General features: G+C 43.5%; 1 protein-coding gene across 3 annotated transcripts; it reads left to right on the top strand.

Annotated features, from left to right (window-relative positions):
• Window positions 1-741: 741 nt before the first annotated feature.
• On the top strand, window positions 742-14872 carry LOC112124323 (cytochrome b-245 chaperone 1). 3 transcript variants are annotated; one of them, XM_026654537.2, is made up of 7 exons: window positions 742-920; window positions 4726-4852; window positions 6081-6122; window positions 7495-7568; window positions 8732-8828; window positions 12573-12717; window positions 14099-14872. In XM_026654537.2, the coding sequence occupies exons 2-7, from the start codon at window positions 4768-4770 to the stop codon at window positions 14226-14228; spliced, it is 573 nt and encodes a 190-aa protein (XP_026510322.1). In that variant the 5' UTR covers window positions 742-920; window positions 4726-4767; the 3' UTR covers window positions 14229-14872. The 3 variants fall into 3 exon arrangements, with proteins under 3 accessions (XP_026510322.1, XP_026510321.1, XP_026510323.1); XM_026654536.2 differs by having other exon boundaries at window positions 4722-4852; XM_026654538.2 differs by lacking the exon at window positions 742-920 and adding an exon at window positions 3462-3484.
• Window positions 14873-22123: the final 7251 nt, after the last annotated feature.

Raw genomic sequence — 22123 nt, 5'->3', positions numbered from 1 at the left:
TCTGAAATTCTTGCTCTGTTACCTCCTAGGTCGGAGGATTCACTCACCAGCACATTTCTCACTGTCTCCAACCACAGCAGGTTTCAGAGTGGTAGCCGTGTTAGTCTGTATCAGCAAAAAAGGGGAGTCCTTGTGGCACCTTAGAGATTAACAAATTTATTTGGGCATAAGATTTCGTGGGCTAGAGCCCACTTCATCAGATGCATGAAGTGAAAAATACAGGAGCAGGTATAAATACATGAAAGGATGGGGGTTGCTTTACCAAGTGTGAGGTCAGTCTAACGAGATAAATCAATTAACAGCAGGATACCAAGGGAGGAAAAATAGGTCCTGGTCCACTGCCTGGATCTCACCAGCTCTGAGTCCTGCAGACTAACCTCACTCAACAAAACCATCCTCCTCCCTCCAGGAGTCTCCCTGGCTCTACAGTGTTTACCTAAGGCCTTCACTACAAGAGTGCCTCAGCCACCATCTTGGAGTTGGGTAGTAGCTGTAAGACCTTCACTTAACAGGCCATCTTGAATTTGGGCGGGAAGGAGTTAACGTAAGACGCCATCTTGGATTTGGGCAGCTGTAAGACCTTAATTTAACACGCCATTTTGGATATGGGCGGAAAGGATTTAAAGTTGGTCGCCATCTTGGATTTAGGCACCAAGCCCATACACAGAAGTTAGTGGGTATTTTCGCGGCGGGGGGGAATTACTTTTGCCCGAAGTAAAAATGGCCGCCGAAGTTCCGGCGCTATTTGCGTATCGACACTCTAGCGCGCGCTGTTCAATCTCCGCTGTGATCGCGGAGGCCGCTCGGGTCCAACGACTCTATGGTGTGGCGCCTCCCGTCCGGATTCGGGAAGTAAAGTCCGCGGCGAGTCCCGTTCGATGCGCGTCCGTGTGGGGCCGCGCTGCTGCGGGAAGGAACCGGTCAGTGACGGTGCTGCTTCCCCTCCCAGCGTGCGGGGGGATGGGAGTGAGGCGGCGGTAGGGGGTGCGGGGCTGGGATTTGCGGGGATTGTACAGAGTGGGGGGCTGGCATTTTAGGGGGCCGGAGGAGCAGGCTATGGGGGGTGAGGATGTGGATGTGGCTACATGGGAGGTGAGGTGGTGGGGAAACGCCATTGTCTGATTAATGCGTCAGAGGGGAGCTCAGTCCAAGCACATCTTTCCTTTTCGTCTTGTTGAGGCAACTGAGGCTGGGGCGAGGAGCAGGAATTAATTACCAACGGAATGTTGATAAAACGACAAGAGCTGCAGTATGGCAGGAATAATAGGATGGGGAAGGAATAATGTGGCACCCCCGCTATTTTCTAGTGAATTATAGAACAAACACAAAACCGTGAATCCTCTGCAGTGCTAGACCAAAATATTTTCCACCTAGTATCCGCAGGGAAAGATGAAGAGCTTGCTTTGGGTCACGCTGAGTTTCAGTTGACAGCTGGACATGTGCCAGGAGATGTTAGAAAGACTGGGCTAAGATTTGATTGGAGGGAGACCGATTCAGAGCAGAGAGGTAAAAAGGGCGGAATGATTCTGTATTAGCAGAAATTAAGGCAGGATCCTGACTCAGCTTTGGCTGTTTCACTGTCGGGTTCCTATGCACCTGCCGCTAGGAAGTATTTGAATCACGTCCATGGAATGTTTTCATTTAAATTTAAAAAAAAAATCATGAATATATTTCTGTTTAGGTTTTATAATTTTTTTTTTAAACTAAACTTTGTGTCTAAAGTGACCCACAGTAAAAGTATGCTTCATGCAGTATCCCAGAACAACAGGATGAGTAAGGAAGCAAGATTTGGCCATTTCTGTCTTCTCAGAACCTGGATGTGCATGAGGCTGTCTGGCTCTGTTTGCTTCGTAATGTCGATTTAAAGCACTGTTGACTGTGTTGTAAGGGATGTAGAATCCTGTAATGTAGGCAGATAACATTCACTGAAAGCCAAATTTCCGCTAACTGATGCTGCAGACGTAGGAATTGTTAGTTCAATAATGTAATAATGATACCTGTAAGGTCTGATCCTGAGAGGTGCTGAGCAGCCACAACTCCATTGAACTCAATAAGAATTGTAAGTGCTCAGGATCTCCCAGGATAAAAGAACCATATAATGCTTTCAAGCCAATGATCCCAAAGCACATTACAAATAAAAAGACTCACAACACACTTATGGGGAAGCTCAGTATTATTTTAGAGTTGGATAAATGGAAAGGTTAAGCGGCTTGCCCAAACTCTCCCAGTGACTGAGTGGCGGAGCCAGAAATACAACCCAGGAATCCTGACAGCCTCCAGCTCTAACCATTAGATGTACTGCCTCCACATGGTACTGCATTATGTCATGCCCTGTCAGCTTTGCAGTAACAGCTAAAGTTCCTTCATCTGAGAAAGGGTGAGAATGCAGTAAGTCTTTAAGGCCACTTAAAGTAAGAAAAGTGTCTGGTTTATATACTACTTGATTTGCTTGCAATTGCCTTAAGGGTTTAGTTTGTTTCACCAAATAATCATAGAACTGGAAGGGACCTAGAGAGGTCATCTAGTCCAGTCCCCTACACTCAAGGCAGGACTAAATTATCTAGACCATCCCTGACAGGTGTTTGTCCAACCTGCTCTTAAAAATCCCCAATGATGGAGATTCCACAACCTCCCTGGCCAGTTTATTCCAGTGTTTAACCACTCTGACAGGAAGTTTTTCCTAATGGCCAACCTAAACCTCCCTTGCTGCAATTTAAGCCCATTGCTTGTTGTCCTATCCTCAGGGGTTAAGAAGAAAAATTTTTCTCCCTCCTCCTTGTACTGACCTTTTATGTACGTGAAAACTGTTATCATATCCCCTCTCAGTCTTCTCTTCTCCAGACTATCAAACCCAGTTTTTTCAATCTTCCCTTATAGGTCATGTTTTCTAGACCTTTAATCATTTTTGTTGCTCTTCTCTGGACTTTCTCCAATTTGTCCACATCTTTCCTGAAATGTTGCACCCAGAACTGGACACAGTACTCCAGTTGAGGCCTAATCAGCGCAGAGCAGAGTGGAAGAATTACTTCTCATGTCTTGCTTACAATACTCCTGCTAATATATCCCAGAATGACGTTTGCTTTTTTTGCAACAGTGTTACACTGTTGACTCATATTTAGCTTGTGATCCACTATGACCCCAGATCCCTTTTCGCAGTACTTCTTTCTAGGCAGTCATTTCCTATTTTGTATGTGTGCAACTGATTATTCCTTCTTAAGTGGAGTACTTTGCATTTGTCCTTATTGAATTTCATCCTATTTACTTCAGACCATTTCTCCAGTTTGTCCAGATAATTTTGAATTTTAATCCTGTCCTCCAAAGCATTTGCAACCCCTTCCTGTTTGGTATTGTACACTCTATGCCATTATCTAAGTCATTGATGAAGATATTGAACAGAACCAGACCCAGAACCGATCCCAGCGGGACCCCACTCGTTATGACTTCCAGTATGACTGTGAACCACTGATAACTACTCTCTGTTAATGTGAGTAAAGGTAATGTGTGCAGTAGGTAGGATCATCTGTCTTCTAGATGACACTCTTGGGGAAGGCTGCACAACACTTCTCCTCTCTCTTACATTTAAGTAATACCAAGATTGTGACACAAACCAACCAAATAGAGGAAATTCACAGTTAATGCTGGTATACCATCCACAGCCTGTTCTGCTGGGCCTACTAAAAATGTTGTGGTATACATGGTATTTCATAAAAATAACGTGATCCCATCCCCCCTTCCATGGGTTGTTGCTGTGTATTCATCACCATAATGAAGAACAGTTTGAAAACATATTGTCATTTCCCCCAGTCCCTCTCCCCCCTAACTAGTTCTCCACTAGAAGAGACGTTTTAAACCTTCTGGAAAGCTATTCCCATTGTTGTCTCCTCCTCAGTGGTAATCCATCCTGACCAAATCAGTCCTGCCCTCACACACGTCCTGCTGGACCCCTAAAATAAATCCTTTACTATGCTTGTGCTGAAGTCACCATAGGTAGAACAGAGTGTTTGTTGGAAGCCGCAATTGCTCAAAGATTAAAATAATTTCTTGCCATGGTTATTTTATTTTGACAGCCAGTTTTGGAAACTCTTCTAAGGATATTGCTTATGCTAGGAATGAAGGGAACCTTAATGAAAGAATGAGACATTTCTTACAGGGTTCAAACCTTTGTTAGTCTTGTTTTGCAAGTCTCCATGGTGATTATTGTACAGTGTCATAAATGTGCATGGTATTTTACATGTAAATAGAACACCATATCCCTGCCCTGGATAGATTATAATCTAGATCAGGGATTGGCAACCTTTGGCACGCGGCACGCCAGGGTAAGCCCCTGGCGGGCTGGGCCAGTTTGTTTACCTGCCGCATCTGCAGGTTCGGCCGATCGCGGCTCCCACTGGCCGCGGTTCGCTGCTCCAGGGTGATGGGGGCTGTGGGAAGCAGCGGCCAGCACATCCCTCGGCCCACGCAGCTTCCCGCAGCCCCCATTGGCCTGGAACGGCGAACTGCAGCCAGTGGGAGCTGCGATTGATCGAACTTGCAGATGCGGCAGCTAAACAAACTGGCCCGGCCCGCCAGGGGGCTTACCCTGGCGTGCCGCGTCCCAAAGGTTGCCGATTCCTGGTCTAGATTGACATGACTGAAGATTATTAACAAATATTGGGGCATAGAAAGGAAGGACAAAGGGTACAGCAATAACTTGTAAGTTCTTACTCCTTTTCATTGTCCAGCTAGGTTTCATGAGTGTTACTAGGCTGTAGGGAATTTCTCCTGAAGATGTACATGTTGCTTGAAAACCGCACAAGTTCCATTCTGCATTTGAAGAGATCACCTGGCATCAGATCTTGGTCTCTCTTTGTTGGTAAGACACTGATGATTCTTCTCCATACATGAAGCGATGAATGAATAACTTGGACCTGCTTTTCCTAGGCTTGTATTTTTATGCCAGCCACAAATAGTGTGTATAGGACTAAATCCATTTAAATGCATGTTTTAAGGGAAGCGGGTTACAAATGTTTCCCGAGAGAAATCTCATTAAGATGACTTGTAAGATTTCTGGGAAGTATTATTTAGGAAGGTGAAATCACTTCAACTTTAGTCTCCACTGACCCTTATGGATAGCATGAAGACACAGCTGACTATCCATAAACCCTTGGGGAGAAATCCTGGGCGCGCTGAATTCAGCAGCAAAACTCCCATTTACTTAAATGGGCCCAGGATTTCACCTCTGGCATTTAGATAGCGTTTCTTGTCTACTGTGTAGACGTAAAGTATGAAGCCTCACAGCACCCCCTGCAAGTTAGATATGGTGTTTCTATCCCTCTTTTACATATGGGGAAACAGAATCAAAGAGTGGGTAAGTTGTTTGCCCAAGATTACACTGAGAGTTGGTGGTAGAACTCAGGAGATCCTGGTTCCCAATCCTATTTCCCAGTCAACTAGACCATACTGCCCTTTAATACTGTAAACACATTTTGTTAAACTGACAGCCCGGGTCCACATTATAATTGAAGTAAGGCATTCCAGTGCATGAGGTATTGTCCAACAATTTTCTTGGATATGTGACAGCAGTTGGCAACCCTTATGACACAGGTGTACCCCAATAGTGCATGCACAGGTTTCTGTTGGTCCCACAGAGCATGGTAGTTTATCTTGCAGCTAAGAATAGCCTTTTTAATATGCATGTCCTCAGTACTCAAAGTAGTGCTGTCCTTGGGTGGAAGCAAGGTTTAATGGTTAGACTTGCTGGGAGTTGGAGCACCTGGTTCTGTTCCTGATTCGGTCACTGTCTTGCTGCCTGACCTTAGGCAAGCCACTTTTTCCTATCTGTGCCTCAGTTTCCCCATTTTAAAAATAGGGTATAATTATATGAAAGAGAGAGAATTATATTTTATTTAATAAGAAATGCTTTATTTGCTCTCCACATTGAGTGATGTTAACAATCAAAAGGGACAGCAAAAATGCAATCAAAGCTAGCTCTTCTTTCAGTGAGAATTAATGGACATAACTTGGGTGTGTGTATTAAATAAAGAAATTTTTAGATATCTTCAGTTGCATGTTTAAATCATACCTGTCCCCTCTCTTTCCAGGAATATCTTCCATAGGTCTGGCTGCTGCTTACTATAGTGAAGGTAATGTTCAATTACTTTATGGAGAGTTTTATTCTTTCCTGTTGGAATTTTCTTTCACCTGATGATTTTCTCCCCTGGCTTCCACCTGATCCTCCTTAATATCTTGTACTTTTTTTTAACTAATAAAGTGCCTACCGTAAACTCTAGGAGCTGGTACAAATCTTAAAACTTAGCAGCATCCCATTGCCTTCACCAGACTTTACCCCATGCTCTTCTATTTTTCTCCCTCTTTAGTTATTTCCGCAGCTGCTTTCCAGTCTTGCTTTCCCACATCCCCAGAGTATTTATAACAGTGATACTTAGCACTCTGTAATGCTTTATGTTTCAATGCATTTTACAAAGCTTAGCTAATAGATTCTTTTAACTCCACTGGGAGTGTAGGTATTGTTAAAATTCTGCCAGCAAACTGAAGAGTGTCCCATGCCTCTGATAGAAGTACTCCTCTCTGGATGCTACTAAGTCACTCCTGCCAGAGAGAACTAATCCTAGGGGCTCATCAAAAATTTGCTCTTTAGAAGTATTTTTATCTGTTCTTTTGGGAATGGATCAGATTGCATCAAATGCCCCCCCCCCTATAAATAAATAAAAAGCTGCAGAGCATCCTATAAGCATCCCTCTTTGTTTCAAATGACACCGTTGGAACAGTGCATTATACTACCAATATAATCAGTATATTTTTCCAGGACAAAATACAGTGAAACCTATATGAGGCACCACCTGTAAAAGACAATATCCTTTCTTAAGAGACTGCCCTGGAGTCCCCCCAAACATACTGAGCCCAGTTCTGCTCCATCTTTAGTAAAAGACCTTTGTTAAGCAATTGATTGTTAGTCCCTGGAACAGTCACTTAAGACAGATTGAACTGTGTAAACACTTCCAGCATGTGACATTTTATATATGTGTTTGGCAAGATGTGCTGACTGCTTCCTTTGTTGGTCTGAAGAAAACATGTTTGTTTCAATAAATTAATATCCCCAGTCTCTCACCCTTGTTCTCTGGGTTATCACAGGCTAAGGAGGAACATGTTTATAGGAGCCCCTGGTTAAAGTATTTCAGTATCTCAAGTTCTCAGGAAAAAAAATCGTATCCACAACAGAACTATGTACAATCCTGCCAGTTTCTGTATAGCACTGATTCCAGTGTTTTTAAAATAACAACAAAAAACTTTCTACAATGGAATCACTTCTGCTTTTTTTGATCCTGGAAAAACACTATTAAAATACTATATCTTACTGTTGAAGAAGAAAACATCTGTCATGAAATGCACATGTCTTTCTTATTTTGCTCCCAGGGGGTGTGTGTGACCTTTTTTACTATCTTTTGCTTGCTATTCAAACAATGTATTTAATACTGTGTATCTTGTATTGATCAGACAGCTTGGGATGGAAACTCTTCTATATAGCTGGGTGTCTCTTTGTGGCTGCACAGAATCTGGAGGAGTGGGAGGTAAGTCATATGCTGTGAACTCAGAAGACAGGAAGTGGGTTGTGCTGGCTTAAAATATTTGTTGGCTGTCGATTTCAGCAGCCAGATGATCATTAATATTGTGTAATCCAAGTAAACAAGTTACACTGTCAGACACTGTTGAGAAATGTAGCTATATTGGTAACTTATAGTAAATGTGAACTGGGAGGGTAATTTTTATACTGATAGTACAGGAAAAATTGTTAAAGATGAATTGGCGTTTAAAGACAAGACTTGGCCAAACATATCTGTCGTATTATTGTTTTGTGTAGAATATTTTTGCAATTATAAGCTGAAATATTTGCAACATGTGATTTTTCAGCTAAGAGAACAGGAGTAGCACATGAAGTTACTAGTGAAAGCTTCCCGCACATGCTGTCCCTGCTAGTGACATGGAGGGGCCTACCAACTATAGGACAGATCTACCTCCAGTCCCACTCAACATTTCCCCACTCTCAGGAGAGTGCTATTTGTGATGTTTTAAAATGATGTTGACAACTGTCCATCAGAAATTGGACTGAGGTTACCAACTCATTTCACAAGCACTTGGAAGACTGTCATTGTACTAACCCATGCTGTACTTGAATAAATGACCCAGATGCGAAAGATGCCCTGTTCTGTTACCAGTCCCTGGAGCCATCTAATCCTGGGGATGTTTTCTTTTTAATGTAAACGTCACCATATTGTGTAAGTCAAAAACTTTGCCCAGTTCGTAGCTGTCACTGTTATTAATGAAAGGTGTAGGTAGATTTTATGTTCACTGTAGCTTGGGGGTTGTGGGACAACCACACACACACACTTAAAGAGCAAGTTTCAGTTTCTGCAAGGTGTGACATCTTGTCTTAAGGCCAGGGATAGCTTATAGTTAAAGGAAAATAAAACCACTTAAATTCTGTCCTGAAAAGAGTGTGTGAGATTCAGACAAGTCTGGGTTTGAGGGGAAGCCAAGAACAAAATTTTGACTTCATAATCCAGTAATGGGACAGGAGTGAGTATAAGTAAAACTATTAAGTTCATATTGCTATGATAACAGAAACTAACTGCTACAGGTGAGTGTTGGGCTGTTCATTTTTTTGGAGGTTGTAAATGCCACCTTCCTATTTAAAAGAAAAGGATACAATTGATGATGTGTTGCAATTTTACAGGAAGCTGTATTTGACAAGGACAAGGGAAAAGTCTTCCTTAAAACATTCAACCTTTACAAAAAAATACTGACCCTCTCAAAAGCAGGCCATGAACAAGGTAAGAAAGTAGGTGTTTCTGTAGGTACCAAATGTTACTCCTGGGGGAATTCTGCACCAAAAATTTAAAAATTCTGTGCACAATATTTTAAAATTCTGCATATTTTATTTGTCAAAATAACACAAAATAATCACACCATTTTTAATTATTTTTGGTCATTTATTTCAAAATACCTGTCAGCAAGTATGTCTGTAACAATACATACAACATAAAAGATTCAGGAAATATTTTTTGACAAATAGTTTCCTTACTAGGCATATTAATACAGAACTCTGAGTAAAAATTTGTTTAAACTACAATACAGAACCGTATTTCCCACACCCTCAGAAGCCGTGCAAAGGCTTGGGGAGAGTCAGGGGTAACGCAGGAGCTGAGGGAGAGGGAAGTAAATGCTGGGAAGGAGCTTGGGTGTGAACTTAGAGGGTTTTGGGGTATGGGTGGGAAAAGTATGGAACAGGGTTTTTTGGGATGCGGGAAGGGATTGTTAGGGAGCTTCCCCCATGCAGACCCTGGCTGACCCCTAGCCTCTCCGATTCAGTCAGGCACATCTGTCCCAATGTGTTCCTGCACCCCCGTGTGTCCTTGCACACTCTGTCCACATGTGTCCCTCCACCACCACTCTGACACCCACTCCCCCATCCCCATGTGGCCCTGTACCCCACCTATCCCTATGTGGCTCTGTACCCCCTTCCCCATGTGTCTCTGTGCCCCCAGTCAGCCACCCCCTTTCCCTATGTGTCCCTGTACCTCCTTCCCCTGTCCCCATGTGTCTCTGTGCCCCCACTCAGCTACCCTCTGTCCCTGGGTAGCTCTGCACCCCCTCCCCCATCACCATGTGGCCTTGCATCTCCCTCCCCCTGTGCCTCCACACCCATTCAGCCCCTGCCCCAGTCTGTCCTCCCCCACTAGCTCTTATGAGCCCGTCTGACACCCCCCAGCACCCCACGCTGTCTGTCTCCCCATAACCCCTGTCTCCTGAGCTGGCCTGACAAAGGCAGGCTCTTTCTCTTCCCTCGCTGGCTGGGAGCTGCTGCTGTTTTTGTGCCACAGCGCCCTGTAGTGGGCAAAAGGGGAAACTGTAGCAACATTTTGGCAGAAGCTTTTTTTTTTGTGCAAAAAAATTAAAAATGTGTGGCTTATTAGTTATGCACTCATGCAGTAGTGTAGAATTCTCCCAGAAGTAAAGTGTGAGAGTTGGGCAGAGAAGGTGGAATTATGTGCAAATCTTTTTATAAACTATTTTAGAGCTCTGCATTCAGTCAATCATTTCTATCCATTCCTAGCTCTTTGGTTTCCAGAGAGCAGATGCCACCATCATGCTAAGCTGCAAAAGCATTCTGGGTATTAAAATGCAAATGAGCATACCACATTGCTAAAGGTCTCTTATACAGTATAGACAGAGCGCACAGATTTTTTGTTTTTGTTTTTACACACTACTATAGGGCTTTCTTGGGGCATATTGACATTTGTGGCTCTATTTTACCCCGTTTTAATGTATTGAAATCTGCAGTGTGCTTTGCAAATATTGATGGTGAGAGATACTGAAATCGAGTGGTTGGAGCAGGGGAGTTGAGACTTCTAGGTTCTAATCCTAATTTGGCACTGATTCACTTTGCAGGCTTGGTTAGATCTCCTTAACCCTGTGTCTGTTTGCATCTGTCAGAAGGATAGGATATGTATCTGTCAGCGGTGTTTTGAGGCTCCATGCATGTATGTAAAGCAATTGGAGATGCTTGGGTGAAAAATGCTGTGGAAATGCAGAGTTATAGTTCTTTCAATTTTAAGCTACCATATTTATTGTGTGTATGTGTGTACAGCTACAGATGGTGTATCATTACTGGATCTTTGTTTCTGGGTACTGTTTACTGTCCATCCCTGCTTAGAAAATGCAAGACAGAAAATCCATTTAATTAATCTGCATTTCCTGAAATCAAACCCAGCTCTTAAGGGCTCTGGTCACTTCACGGCACTGAGCAGTTGCTTTCACTGGAGCTCTAGAAGCTGCTCTTGAATAGCACAAAGAGGAGGGGAAACTCGATTCACTTTGTGATGTACACATGGGAGCTGGTATTGGGGAGAGTACCAGGATGATGACAGTGTTGAAAAGCAGTACCTCAGAAGCAACCGAAGTTGTGGGTGACCTTCGTGTTATCTGGAAATTTGGTTTTGGTAACACTGTACATCAGAAATAAAAATGAGAAACTGGGACAGGATCAGTTCTCTTGCTGCCATGCTAGAGAAATAGGTGCTGTTTGAGGTCTCTTCCCTGAGTGGGATATGCAATGAAAGCAGCACGTTCAGCTTTATGTTACACGAGCATCTGGGGTTGCTTGTCAGAAGGAGGAGTCCCAAGGGAGCTTCAGCCCATCAGGGACCTGGAGGATGAGAATTAGAAATAAGTATATTCACAAACATGGTGACTGATTCTTTTTTTTTTCTCTTTTATACAGCTCTAGGCACTCAGGTACAGTGGTGAGGAGCATAGTATAAATCAATGAATGACTAGAATAGAAGTATTATCAGTGGAGAATTCCTGCTCACAGCCTCTGTCATAGCGATAGCTAACAGGCTACTCTTTTTCCTGTTGCATCATGCACCCCCCGTTGGTTTGTTACTCTGCAAGATGGTCTCTTAACCCTTGATACAGGTAGCTTCCCCCACCAGGGATAGTTTAATTCTAGATCGAGCTAAAGTAGTGCACACTGCAGCAAAAAGAAGTGTTGATTATGGTATGGCTGGGCTTGGGGAACAGCAATTAAAAAACAAATGCCCTCAGAGTATTCTGAGAATACACCATGCAAAATCCTAATGTTTTTAAAAATGTGAACTTATCCAGGAAGGCTCAGTTTAAATGTTGCATCTGGTTTCCACTGAGGTTCCTGCATCTGATTCAATTGCATAGCTGCAGACAGTAGTCAAACCCAGGTTAAGTGACTTGCTTGAGGTCACAGTGAGCCTTGGCTAAATTGGAACTAGAACCCAGGATGTTCTTGAATTCTAAACATCTGCTCTCCTTGCTTGACTAAATCAAACTGCTTCCTAATATGTTTAAATAGTTGGGAGCTTTTAGTGGCTTGAAAGCATTTAGAACCTCCTTAAATATTATGATGAAATTTCAAACAGATTTTGGGGGAGGGGGAAGGAAGGAGTGAGCGTTAATGTTCATGAACTTCCCCTTTTGTGTGTCCTGAACAATAGGCAAATGTTTTCTTGAGAGTAGGCATTTGTACCAGAAACAGAGAGGAAATGCTAATTAACATGGGGACCCAGAAGCCAGGAGATGCTCTGAAAGTGACTGATCTGAATGGTGAATTTTTCAACACCTGCTCAGTCTCAATACATTTAACAGCTGTTAACTACCTGATACAGAAAACAGTTCAAACCCTCTTTAAGGAAAGAGGGAAAAACAGCAGGAAAGCATAAGTAATAAATGGATGATTGTCAATCTTTGGGCAGCTGTACCAGTTCATTAGAGCAAACTATACCAGTTGGTGCATTCTGCTTTGCATCCAGATCCGGGTTTGTTTGCCCTCACCACAGTTGGTGGTGTTTGGGATCCCAGAACTGCGGTGTAGAGCACACCCAGCTGAGTGGGAGGAGGGCAGCAGGCCTGAAGCCTCGCACAGAGGCTCATTATTATTATTAAAGCAGAGAGAGGGAGCTTAGAGTCCCAGTCATATAAATCAGAAGTGGCAATGTTGGGAATGGCTGTAATTGATGTTCTTCCCCTGCCTTTGCTAACAGTGGCAGCTTCGCTGAATGAGATTCGAGATGTGAACGTGGAAGAGGAGAAAGTGCGTTACTTTGGGAAGGGTTACCTGGTAGTGCTACGATTTGTCACTGGATTTTCCCACCCTCTGACCCAGAGCGCAGTGATGGGCTGTAGAAGGTATGAGCTATTCTTTTCAATTATGAGTGTGTGTATAAGAGGAGTAGGTATTAACTATAGGGCCAATGGCTGGATTATAGGAGGCTGTTGGGAGAATTGTCCAAGCTCTGTTGGTAGTCTTATTTAATCTATTTTTAGGATTATTCAAGTTATGATTTTCAAACCCTTACAGATTTGAGTCACAGGCATTTGAGAATAAGAGCAACTGTGTAATGAGATCTACAATATTAGACATTCTAGGCCTCTAATAGTTGTTTTTATTACTTGTAGTTCAATCAAAAGGAAAAAAAGGCCCCTTGATTATTGCTGTTATTTATACTGATGACCCATTGTGATGGGCACTGTACAGACACATTATAAAAAGACAGTCCCTGTCCCAAATTGCTCACAGTCTTAGTATAATCAAGATTCAACAAAAAGACGAGAACACAAGTTGGCAATGAGATTTGTAAGTGTAACAAGCAGCTGTCACAGCCATTGTTGAGTGTTTTGTAGGCCTCACAGCAGAGGTGAATTTTAAGGAGAGAATAGACAGCTTCCATCTTGCTGTTTCTATGACATTATTTTAATAGTTATTCTTTTCTCTCTACAGAAGGAAACGTGTAGAGGTCACCCTACAGCTTTGATAGAAGCATGTGGTGTCTTGAGATAGGTTGAGAGTGATAATGAACGTTACAAAATGTTTAAGGGCTTTAGATAAACCATTTAAGAGTAATTGACTTAATGGAAGACATTAAAATCTTGCATCATATCTCAGTAACAATAGCTTTACCTGTATCAGATACTTCTGTGTGGCAGGAAGTGTGTTGAAAGCTAAATGGACCACCCAATTTCAAGTGCATTTATACTCCCTAAAAGTGCTGCTCCCCGTGTGTCTTCAAGTTAGAACTGTGTTTTTGCTTACCTCATTCTTTCTCCTTCTGTTAGCACTGCTGAAGTAGTGCAGCTATGAGAGAGTGAGGCAGATTATCTTCTGCCTCCTGCATAAGTACAATTATTAACTAACTGAGGAATCTTTATTACTAGTGATAAGAAGCAGAAAGAATTCCACAGGTTCTTTAGCTTGCAAGGGAATGTAAAGCAGGGGCTGTTAGAAAATATTCTGACTAGTGAATGGAAACCTCCTCTTGTCTTAAAGTCATTGGGAGAATGGTACTCATGAAGTTCCACTTTAGTCACTTTTCTGATTATAATGGCAGCTTGGAAAAGTTGCACACAGCTTATGAATCTGGACAGGCCCTATGCGAGTTGCTAATCATAGTCTTATTCCACATATTGACTGGGTCTTCAGATAGATCTGTATTCAGCATTGAGTGCTTTTGCTCTGGCTCATCAGCCCCACACCTCCATTAATTCGAACGTCGTTCATTCCTTTCCATAGTGACGTGGAAGCAGTTGCCAAGCTCATTACCGGGTTTCTGGAACTGAACAAAGTAGAGAACCATCAAGATCTGTCGCAGAGCAGTGAAACGGATGCCAGTGATGCAGACGAACCCAAGGAAGAGTATTAACCGTGATAATGAAATTAAAAAAGCTGAGCCCTCTGAATGCTTGGAAGCTGTATTGGCTGCATTGCATCTAAGAAGTCCCCTCATGATTTGGTGGCTTGGTGTCTTCCCTACGTGTGGGAATTCCTCTGCCGCGACAGCTGCAAAAGTCTGAGTTGGAGTGCCTGCTGATGCCGAATTGCTTTAAATTCCTGCACCCCCATAAACTGTTCTTCAACTGGAAGCTTCAGTATGGATTTGTTCATGCATGGCTTGCATAGAATCCAAAGCAAATACTATTTTACTTTGCCTTATAGTTTGTAGGTGTTGATAATGCTGGCTTTGGAACTTTGTCAGCGCCTCATAATTACCTAGGAAAAATGATGTACTAATGAATTGGTTTTAACTAGTTGATTGCATTCCACAGTTATCAAGGTGATAGTCGCATATTTAAACTTCTGGTTGCTGTAAATATCCATTGCAGGTACAGTGTATCTGGACTTAGGAAGACTGAATTAGTGACTTTATATTATAATGTCAGATTCTGTTACTCTTTTTTAAAGGAAAACTCCAATGTGGTACATATATTTAATTCCTGTCATTAAATTCAAAGAGTTAATCACTAAAAAAAAAAAATTGTTTTTAAGCATCTTAAAATAGTAAATAATGAAAGATAGCCACTATCTTGGCAGTTTTGATGACGCCAAGTACAGTAGGACTGAAAAAGTTACTTAGAATTAGAAACCAATAGAAATAAAAAAAAGTTTGAAAGTGCTGGTCCAGAATTTCAGATATAAAATTGGTCCATTTCATGTGTGGCTTAATTCCTCCTAGATTAGCAATAGAGGGGTGATTCTTTTTAAATAAAATATAATAGCACTTGCCTTGCAATAGCTTTGAAATGTTTTAATTTCCTGTGCTGCTGTTTTAGGGATGGGAATTGTCTTCTCCAAATAAAACAGCAGTAGGCGTGGGAGCCTCGAGTCAGGCTGTTCTACATATTTATTTTAAAAAAATCTGCTACTGCAGGGCAAGTCCACCATGTGTTTTTTTTCTTTTTTTTCTTCTTCTTCTTCAAGTGCCAGCTGCTAAAATGAAGCTTCAGCCTAGCTCTATCAATGTTCCCTATTTTAAAAGTCTTTGGCATATTAGATAAGCTCTTTGTAGCATTGGATACTCTCTGTTAAGAAGGACGGGACAGCTAGACATGTCAGTGCTTTGTGACCAAACCTTACCCCAAAATATGTTGTGATTGTTGTCCTCTTTTCTAAGATCCGTTTCCCATGTGGTAAAATATATATTTTTTGATACATGGTTCTTGCTTTTTATTTTTCATTTTTTTTAGTAGATTTTAGAAAAGCTACCTCTGCCTTGATCAGAATGTTAAATCTAGAGCTCAAACTCCATTAATTGTGTCTATTACCAAGCTGTCATTAGTGAGAAGGAAACAAAATTGAATATATTGGGCCAAAGTAACATCAACATGATAAAATTGCTTGTTTCATAATCTGCCCCTTTTTGTTTAGGAGATGCACAAAAGCATCAAGCCCTGAATATCCCAGCACTCAAACTGGGAGGTGCACTAAACAGGAAGGAGGAGGAATAAGATTAAAAATGTTAGCTTTAAACCAGATTGACGTGATATGTTCAGTATAAAGGATAAGCATTAGTAAGTTCAAATCAAATAGTTAAACCAAGGTAAAAAGGGAAGGTATTCAAGTGGTATTACTTGGTATAGATTATTTAGGAAACATGTCTTTAGCAGTTCGATCTTATAGTTACTGGAGTTTAACTTTTTAATTAGGATTACAGTCCACTACTTGATACGTGTTACTTATTAGTATTTCACAGACTGGTATTAGGGTTGATGGTGGTTTGAGTCAGCAGGAGGAGATCTGAAAGGCACACTAGGAATCAAGCCAAACTAGATGCTGACATTCTTGGCAGTAAGTGTTATGGCAGCAATCTCTGAGGATGTTGCATATCTGTGCCTGCATTTCTGTTTTGCGGCTTCTTTCCAATTTTAGGGAATAGAGGCAGGCGGGGTGGGTGGGCTGGTGGAGCAAGCCAAGGAGAGGTTATTTATCTTACAGGAACTTGAGTTCTTTGAGATATTTTGTCCCTATGGGTGCTCCACTATAGGATCCATGTGCACCTGAGCACTCTTGACCACAGAATGCAAAGCAGTTTCCACAGGCCCATGCCTGTGCTGAGCAGCACCTTGTGCTCCAAACAAGGGCTTATAAAGGGCACGGACCCGCTGCCTTTCAGTTCCTTCTTAATCGCAAAGCAGAGCCTCCACAACTGAGGGGAAGGAGGGTGGGAGGTGGGGCACCCCTAGGGACAAAACATCTTGAAGAACTCAAGTTACTGTAAGGTAAGTAACCTCTCCTCCTTTGAGTACATGTTCCTGTGGGTGCTCTGCCATAGGAGATTCCCAAGTAGTACCTCAATGAGGAGGTGGGTGCTGAGGAAACAAGTCCAAGCTGGTTTGGGGGGACTGCATCACCACAGGTGGTATCATCCCAAGCAGGTAGGATGGCATAATGCTTGGCAAAGGTGTGAATGGAAGACCAAGGTGCAGTCCTACAGACTTCTGTTAGGGGAACGACTTTCAGTGGAACTAGAAATGTGGATCGAGCTCTGGTGGAGAATGCTGAAGCTCTGAGGGGCCTGTATCCCAGCAGGTTCGTAACAGGTTAAAATGCAACCTGAAACCCACTTCAGCAGTCTTTGAGTGGAAGTAGGTTGTCCTTTCATCCTTTCTGCAAATGATACAAACAATCTGGGAGGAGGCCTGGAAGGTCTTAGTCCCTGTCAAGGTAGAAGGCAAGAGCTCTTCTGACATTTAGTGTGTGTAGGCTGCTTTCCTCTCTGGAGGCATGGGGCTTTGGGTAGAACACTGGTAGATTGACCTTTTAATTAATATAGTATTCCGAAGAAACTTTAGGGAGGAATCGAGGATGGGGATGCAATGTAACCTTATCTCTATGGAAGGTAGTAAATAGTTGGTCTGCCAGGAGAAGACTCTCCCATTCATCTAACTGAAGTGATGGCTATCAGGAATGAGGTTTTGAGGGAGAGGTGGAGGAGAGAACAGCTAGCCTTTGGTCCAAAGGGTGGTTTCTTCAGGGCTTTGAGAATCGAATTAAGGTCCCATGGTGGGTTAGGGCAGCTGGGTTCCATATGGGGGGAACAAGTTGTATAAGCCCTTAAGGAATCTGACTGTAGTAGGGTGGGCAAAGACTGAGAACTAAGAATGTCACAAACTTATCCAGAGCCATGGATTGACTGAAGTTTTGTCATGATGCTGCAGTAGGATGCGTACTGGAACACTGCCTCTGAGCGAGAATCAGATGGCCATAACGGAAGGAGATAAAGTGATGAGTGAATGGAAGGCTGCTGTGATGGATTGGAGCCCTTGGGAAGTCACCTGATGTGCTGGGATGCTACTGAGGCAGACTATTTTGCCAGCCTGGGCCCCTTTTACCTGGTCTTGCTGGGCTAGGCTCCCCAGCCTTTTCCAGGCACACAAGCAGGGCCATACCCAGCTGCACAGAGAGACAGATCTGCTCTGAGAAGGCTCAGCTTAAGGGGCTTGCTACAACACCCAGATGTCCACCCCACCTTGGAGTACAAACCCAAAATTACCTGAAATTCGCCTCTTCACTCAATGTGGAGGAGGGTATGCACAACTTCTGCCCCTGGCCCCCCCCTTTAGAAATCACACAAACTGGGTTATATTGTAAACCAGATTGGTACCAAGGTAGACAGCTCCCTGTGCTGTCTCTTAGAAGCCTTCTCTGCATGCTGCTGCTTGTGTGGTACTGGTGGGTCGGTACCGGAATCAGATGGAGCCTCAGCTGTACCCCTTAAGGAATGAGAAGTCTCCGAGTGGGATTTAGGGGGTGACCCATCTCTCTTGTTTTCCCTGATAGGGGAAAGAGGCTTCTTTTTCTTAGCTGTCCTAGCCTCTGAAGGTGCTGCTGCAGCTGCAGTAGCCACTGGAGCAGCCTGGAATGCTGAGGCCAATGTACAGGGTGGTAAGCAGACCTCACTAGCGCTAGTGAGCGTCATTAGAAGGAGCTTCAGTCTAACCTCTGTCTCTTTCTAGGACCTGCCTTTAAATCCCATACTGACCTTACACTTTGACAAGACGTACTGTCTCTGACACAGCTTGAATGCCCATCACTATGGGGAAAAGACCTATAATGGGTCTGGCAGGGCTTAAACTCTGGGGTCTGCAGCATAATCTGGAGGGCTAAAGGACCAAAACCAGCAGTTTTAAAGGGAAAAGGGGAGGGGGGCAGAGAGTAGCTGCCCCATCCAAACACAACTGTGCTAAAATTAAAGTAAAAAGATAAAATAACTAAACAAGAAAAAAAAAAACCACCACCACTAAGAGTAAATTGCTATGTTAAGAAAAGGCATGAAGAAAGTCCACCTAGAGTTGCAGGCAGTTGAGAAGGAACTGAATGGCAGTGGGTCTGTGCCATCTTGTATGCCCTCTTGGGAAGCATGAGAGGCTGCTCTGTGCAGGCATGGGCCTGCAGACAGTGCTTTGCATAATCTGGTCTAGAGCGCATGGGCATGTGGCACATCCTATGGTACAGCACCAATAGGGGGACACACTCAAAGAAGAACAAGTGGTTTCAGTGGGAGATTGACTAAGAGTTTGATTCTGTAAAATTTTGAGCATGCTGGCTCCAGTCCAGCAAAGCATGCAAGAACATGCTTATCTTTAACTCCAAGGGACAGACAGGACTAAGATTTGAACCTCTGCCTTTTATGCCCAACCCTATGGGTCCAGTGGGTGAGCAGGCATGAGATGGGGAAGTCAGTCATGGTCTTACTGCTGACTTCAAGGGTGAATTAAACCAGTGGTTCTCAACCAGGGGTACATGTATCCCTGGAGGTACACAGAGGTCCTTCAGGGGGTAGAATCATAGAATATCAGGGTTGGAAGGGACCTCAGGAGGTCATCTAGTCCAACGCCCTGCTCAAAGCAGGACCAATTCCCAACTAAATCATCCCAGCCAGGGCTTTGTCAAGCCGGGCCTTAAAAACCTCCAAGGAAGGAGATTCCACCATCTCCCTAGGTAAACCATTCCAGTGCTTCACCACCCTCCTAGTGAAATAGTGTTTCCTAATATCCAACCTAGACCTCCCCCATTGCAACTTGAGACCATTGCTCCTTGTTCTGTCATATGCCACCACTGAGAACAGCCGAGCTCCATCCGCTTTGGAACCCCTCTTCAGGTAGTTGAAAGCAGCTATCAAATCCCCCCTCATTCTTCTCTGCTGGAGACTAAACAATCCCAGTTCCCTCAGCCTCTCCTCATAAGTCATGTGCTCCAGACCCCTAATCATTTTTGTTGCCCTCCGCTGGACTCTTTCCAATTTTTCCACATCCTTCTTGTAGTGTAGGGCCCAAAACTGGACACAGTACTCCAGATGAGGCCTCACCAATGTCGAATAAAGGGGAACGATCACGTCCCTCGATCTGCTGGTAATGCCCCTATACAGATCAAAATGCCGTTAGCCTTCTTGGCAACAAGAGCACACTGTTGACTCATATCCAGCTTCTCGTCCACTGTGACCCCTAGGTCCTTTTCTGCAGAACTGCTACCTAGCCATTCGGTCCCTAGTCTGTAGCAGTGCATAGGATTCTTCCGTCCTAAGTGCAGGACTCTGCACTTATCCTTGTTGAACCTCATCAGGTTTTTTTTGGCCCAATCCTCTAATTTGTCTATGTCCCTCTGTATCCGATCCCTACCCTCCAGTGTATCTACCATGCCTCCCAGTTTAGTGTCATCTGCAAAGTTGCTGAGAGTGCAGTCCACACCATCCTCCAGATCATTAATAAAGATATTAAACAAAACCAGCCCCAGGACCGACCCTTGGGGCACTCCGCTTGAAACCAGCTGCCAACTAGACATGGAGCCATTGATCACTACCCGTTGAGCCCGACGATCTAGCCAGCTTTCTATCCACCTTACAGTTCATTCATCCAACCCATACTTCTTTAACTTGGCGGCAAGAATACTGTGGGAGACCATATCAAAAGCTTTGCTAAAGTCAAGGAATAACACATCCACTGCTTTCCCCTCATCCACAGAGCCAGTTATCTCATCATAGAAGGCAATTAGGTTAGTCAGGCACGACTTCCCCTTGGTGAATCCATGCTGACTATTCCTGATCACTTTCCTCTCCTCTAAGTGTTTCATAATTGATTCCTTGAGGACCTGGCTCCATGATTTTTCCAGGGACTGAGGTGAGGCTAACTGGCCTGTAGTTCCCCGGATCCTCCTCCTTCCCTTTTTTAAAGATGGGCACTACATTAGCTACATCAATTCATCTAGATATTTGCCTAATTTAACAACAAGCTACATAAAAAGCACTAGCAAAGTCAGTACAAACTAAAATTTCATACAGGCAAATCACTTGTTTATACTGCTCTGTATACTATACACTGAAGTACAATATTTATATTCTAATTGATTTATTTTATAATTAGATGGTAAAAAGGAGAAAGAAAGCAATTTTTCAGTAATAGTGTGCTGGGACACTTTTGTATTTTTATGTTTGAGTTTGTAAGCAAGTCGTTTAAGGCCAGGTCTACACTACCGCGCTAGTTCGACGGCTGGGGATTGAACTTCCTGGTTCGATTTATCACGTCTGGTCTGGATGCGATAAATCGAACCAGGAAGTGCTCGCCGTCGACTGTGGTACTCCAGCTCAACGAGAGGAGTACCGCGGAGTCGACGGGGAGCCTGCCTGCCGCGTGTGGACCGCGTCTGAACCGCGGTAAGTTCGAAGTAAGGTATGTCGAATTCAGCTACGTTATTCACGTAGCTGAATTTGCGTACCTTACTTTGACTTGGGAGGTAAGTGTAGACCAAGCCTAAGAGAGGTGAAACTTGGGAGTAGGCAGTATAAATCAGACTCCTGAAAGGGGTAGTCTGGAAATGTTGAGAGCCACTGAATTAAACCAAAATGGCATATGCACATGCTGCTGGTCAGATAACAGAGAGTGGAGCAGCTGTCTGCAGGACAGAAAGAAGAGACCTACTCTTATTGGTAAACAGGAAGGGACTGTGTGGCTACAAGTTTTGAGAATTAAAGCAGGTATCTGCCAGTCTAGGTGCTAGTGACGCTCCTTCAGCCAGTAAGGTGACTCCTAGTCCAGGGGTGCTGGAACAATTTTTATAGTGGGGGTGCTAATGGTGGAAACCACATATTTGGTGTTTGTTCAAGCCAGGGGGTGTGGCAGCACTGTCCCAGACAGCTGGGGTTGGGAAGGTGCATGGACCAATGAAGAGAAATGAATTTGAAGTGTGTTAAAGTCTAATTTGGGCTTTATTTCTAAGGCACATCTGTAAAGGTATGGGGGAACTAGCATTCTATAGTGGGATGGTAACATTTTAAACACTCATGCCTTTATTTAAATCCCTTCCATTTCCCACCATGAATAACATTGCTTCTGATTAGAGCACTGGACTGGGACTCAGGAGCCCTGATTTCTATTCCCCGCTAGCTACTGGCCTGCTAGGTGACCTTGGGCAAGCCACTTCATGTTTCTGTGGTTCAGTTTCCCCACCTGTAAAATGGGGATAATGATACTGATCTCCTTTGTAAAGTGCTTTGAGATCTACTGATGAAAAGAGCTACAAAAGGGCTTATCTGAACTGAGCCAAATGTCCTGAGGCTAACCCATCCTTGTTTATTCCCCAGAAGTCCAGAGCAAGGCATATCATATACAGTGAACCAAAGGCCCAACCTCTTTGAGGCAAGGACATTCAGAGTAGTGTAGAAAGTAGCAGTATTTATCCACAGTGGACAGTTTGCACAGGAGATATTGAAATAGACATCAGAATAGCTCACTGGTTAGAGCACTCACCTCAGGTGGCAGAGGGGAC

Source organism: Terrapene carolina, unplaced genomic scaffold (genome assembly GCF_002925995.2).
Source record: "Terrapene carolina triunguis isolate 2854851 unplaced genomic scaffold, T_m_triunguis-2.0 Scaffold192, whole genome shotgun sequence".
In the NCBI taxonomy this organism is placed as follows: Eukaryota; Metazoa; Chordata; order Testudines; family Emydidae; genus Terrapene; species Terrapene triunguis.
This window is presented reverse-complemented; position numbering and strand designations above follow the sequence as displayed.

Coding starts and splice junctions, on each gene's coding strand:
- LOC112124323 (XM_026654537.2), top strand. CDS start 4,768: ATGTACATGTTGCTTGAAAACCGCACAAGTTCCATTCTGCATTTGAAG. Junction 6,123..7,494: donor TGCTGCTTACTATAGTGAAG/GTAATGTTCAAT, acceptor TGTATTGATCAG/ACAGCTTGGGATGGAAACTC. Junction 7,569..8,731: donor AGAATCTGGAGGAGTGGGAG/GTAAGTCATATG, acceptor GCAATTTTACAG/GAAGCTGTATTTGACAAGGA.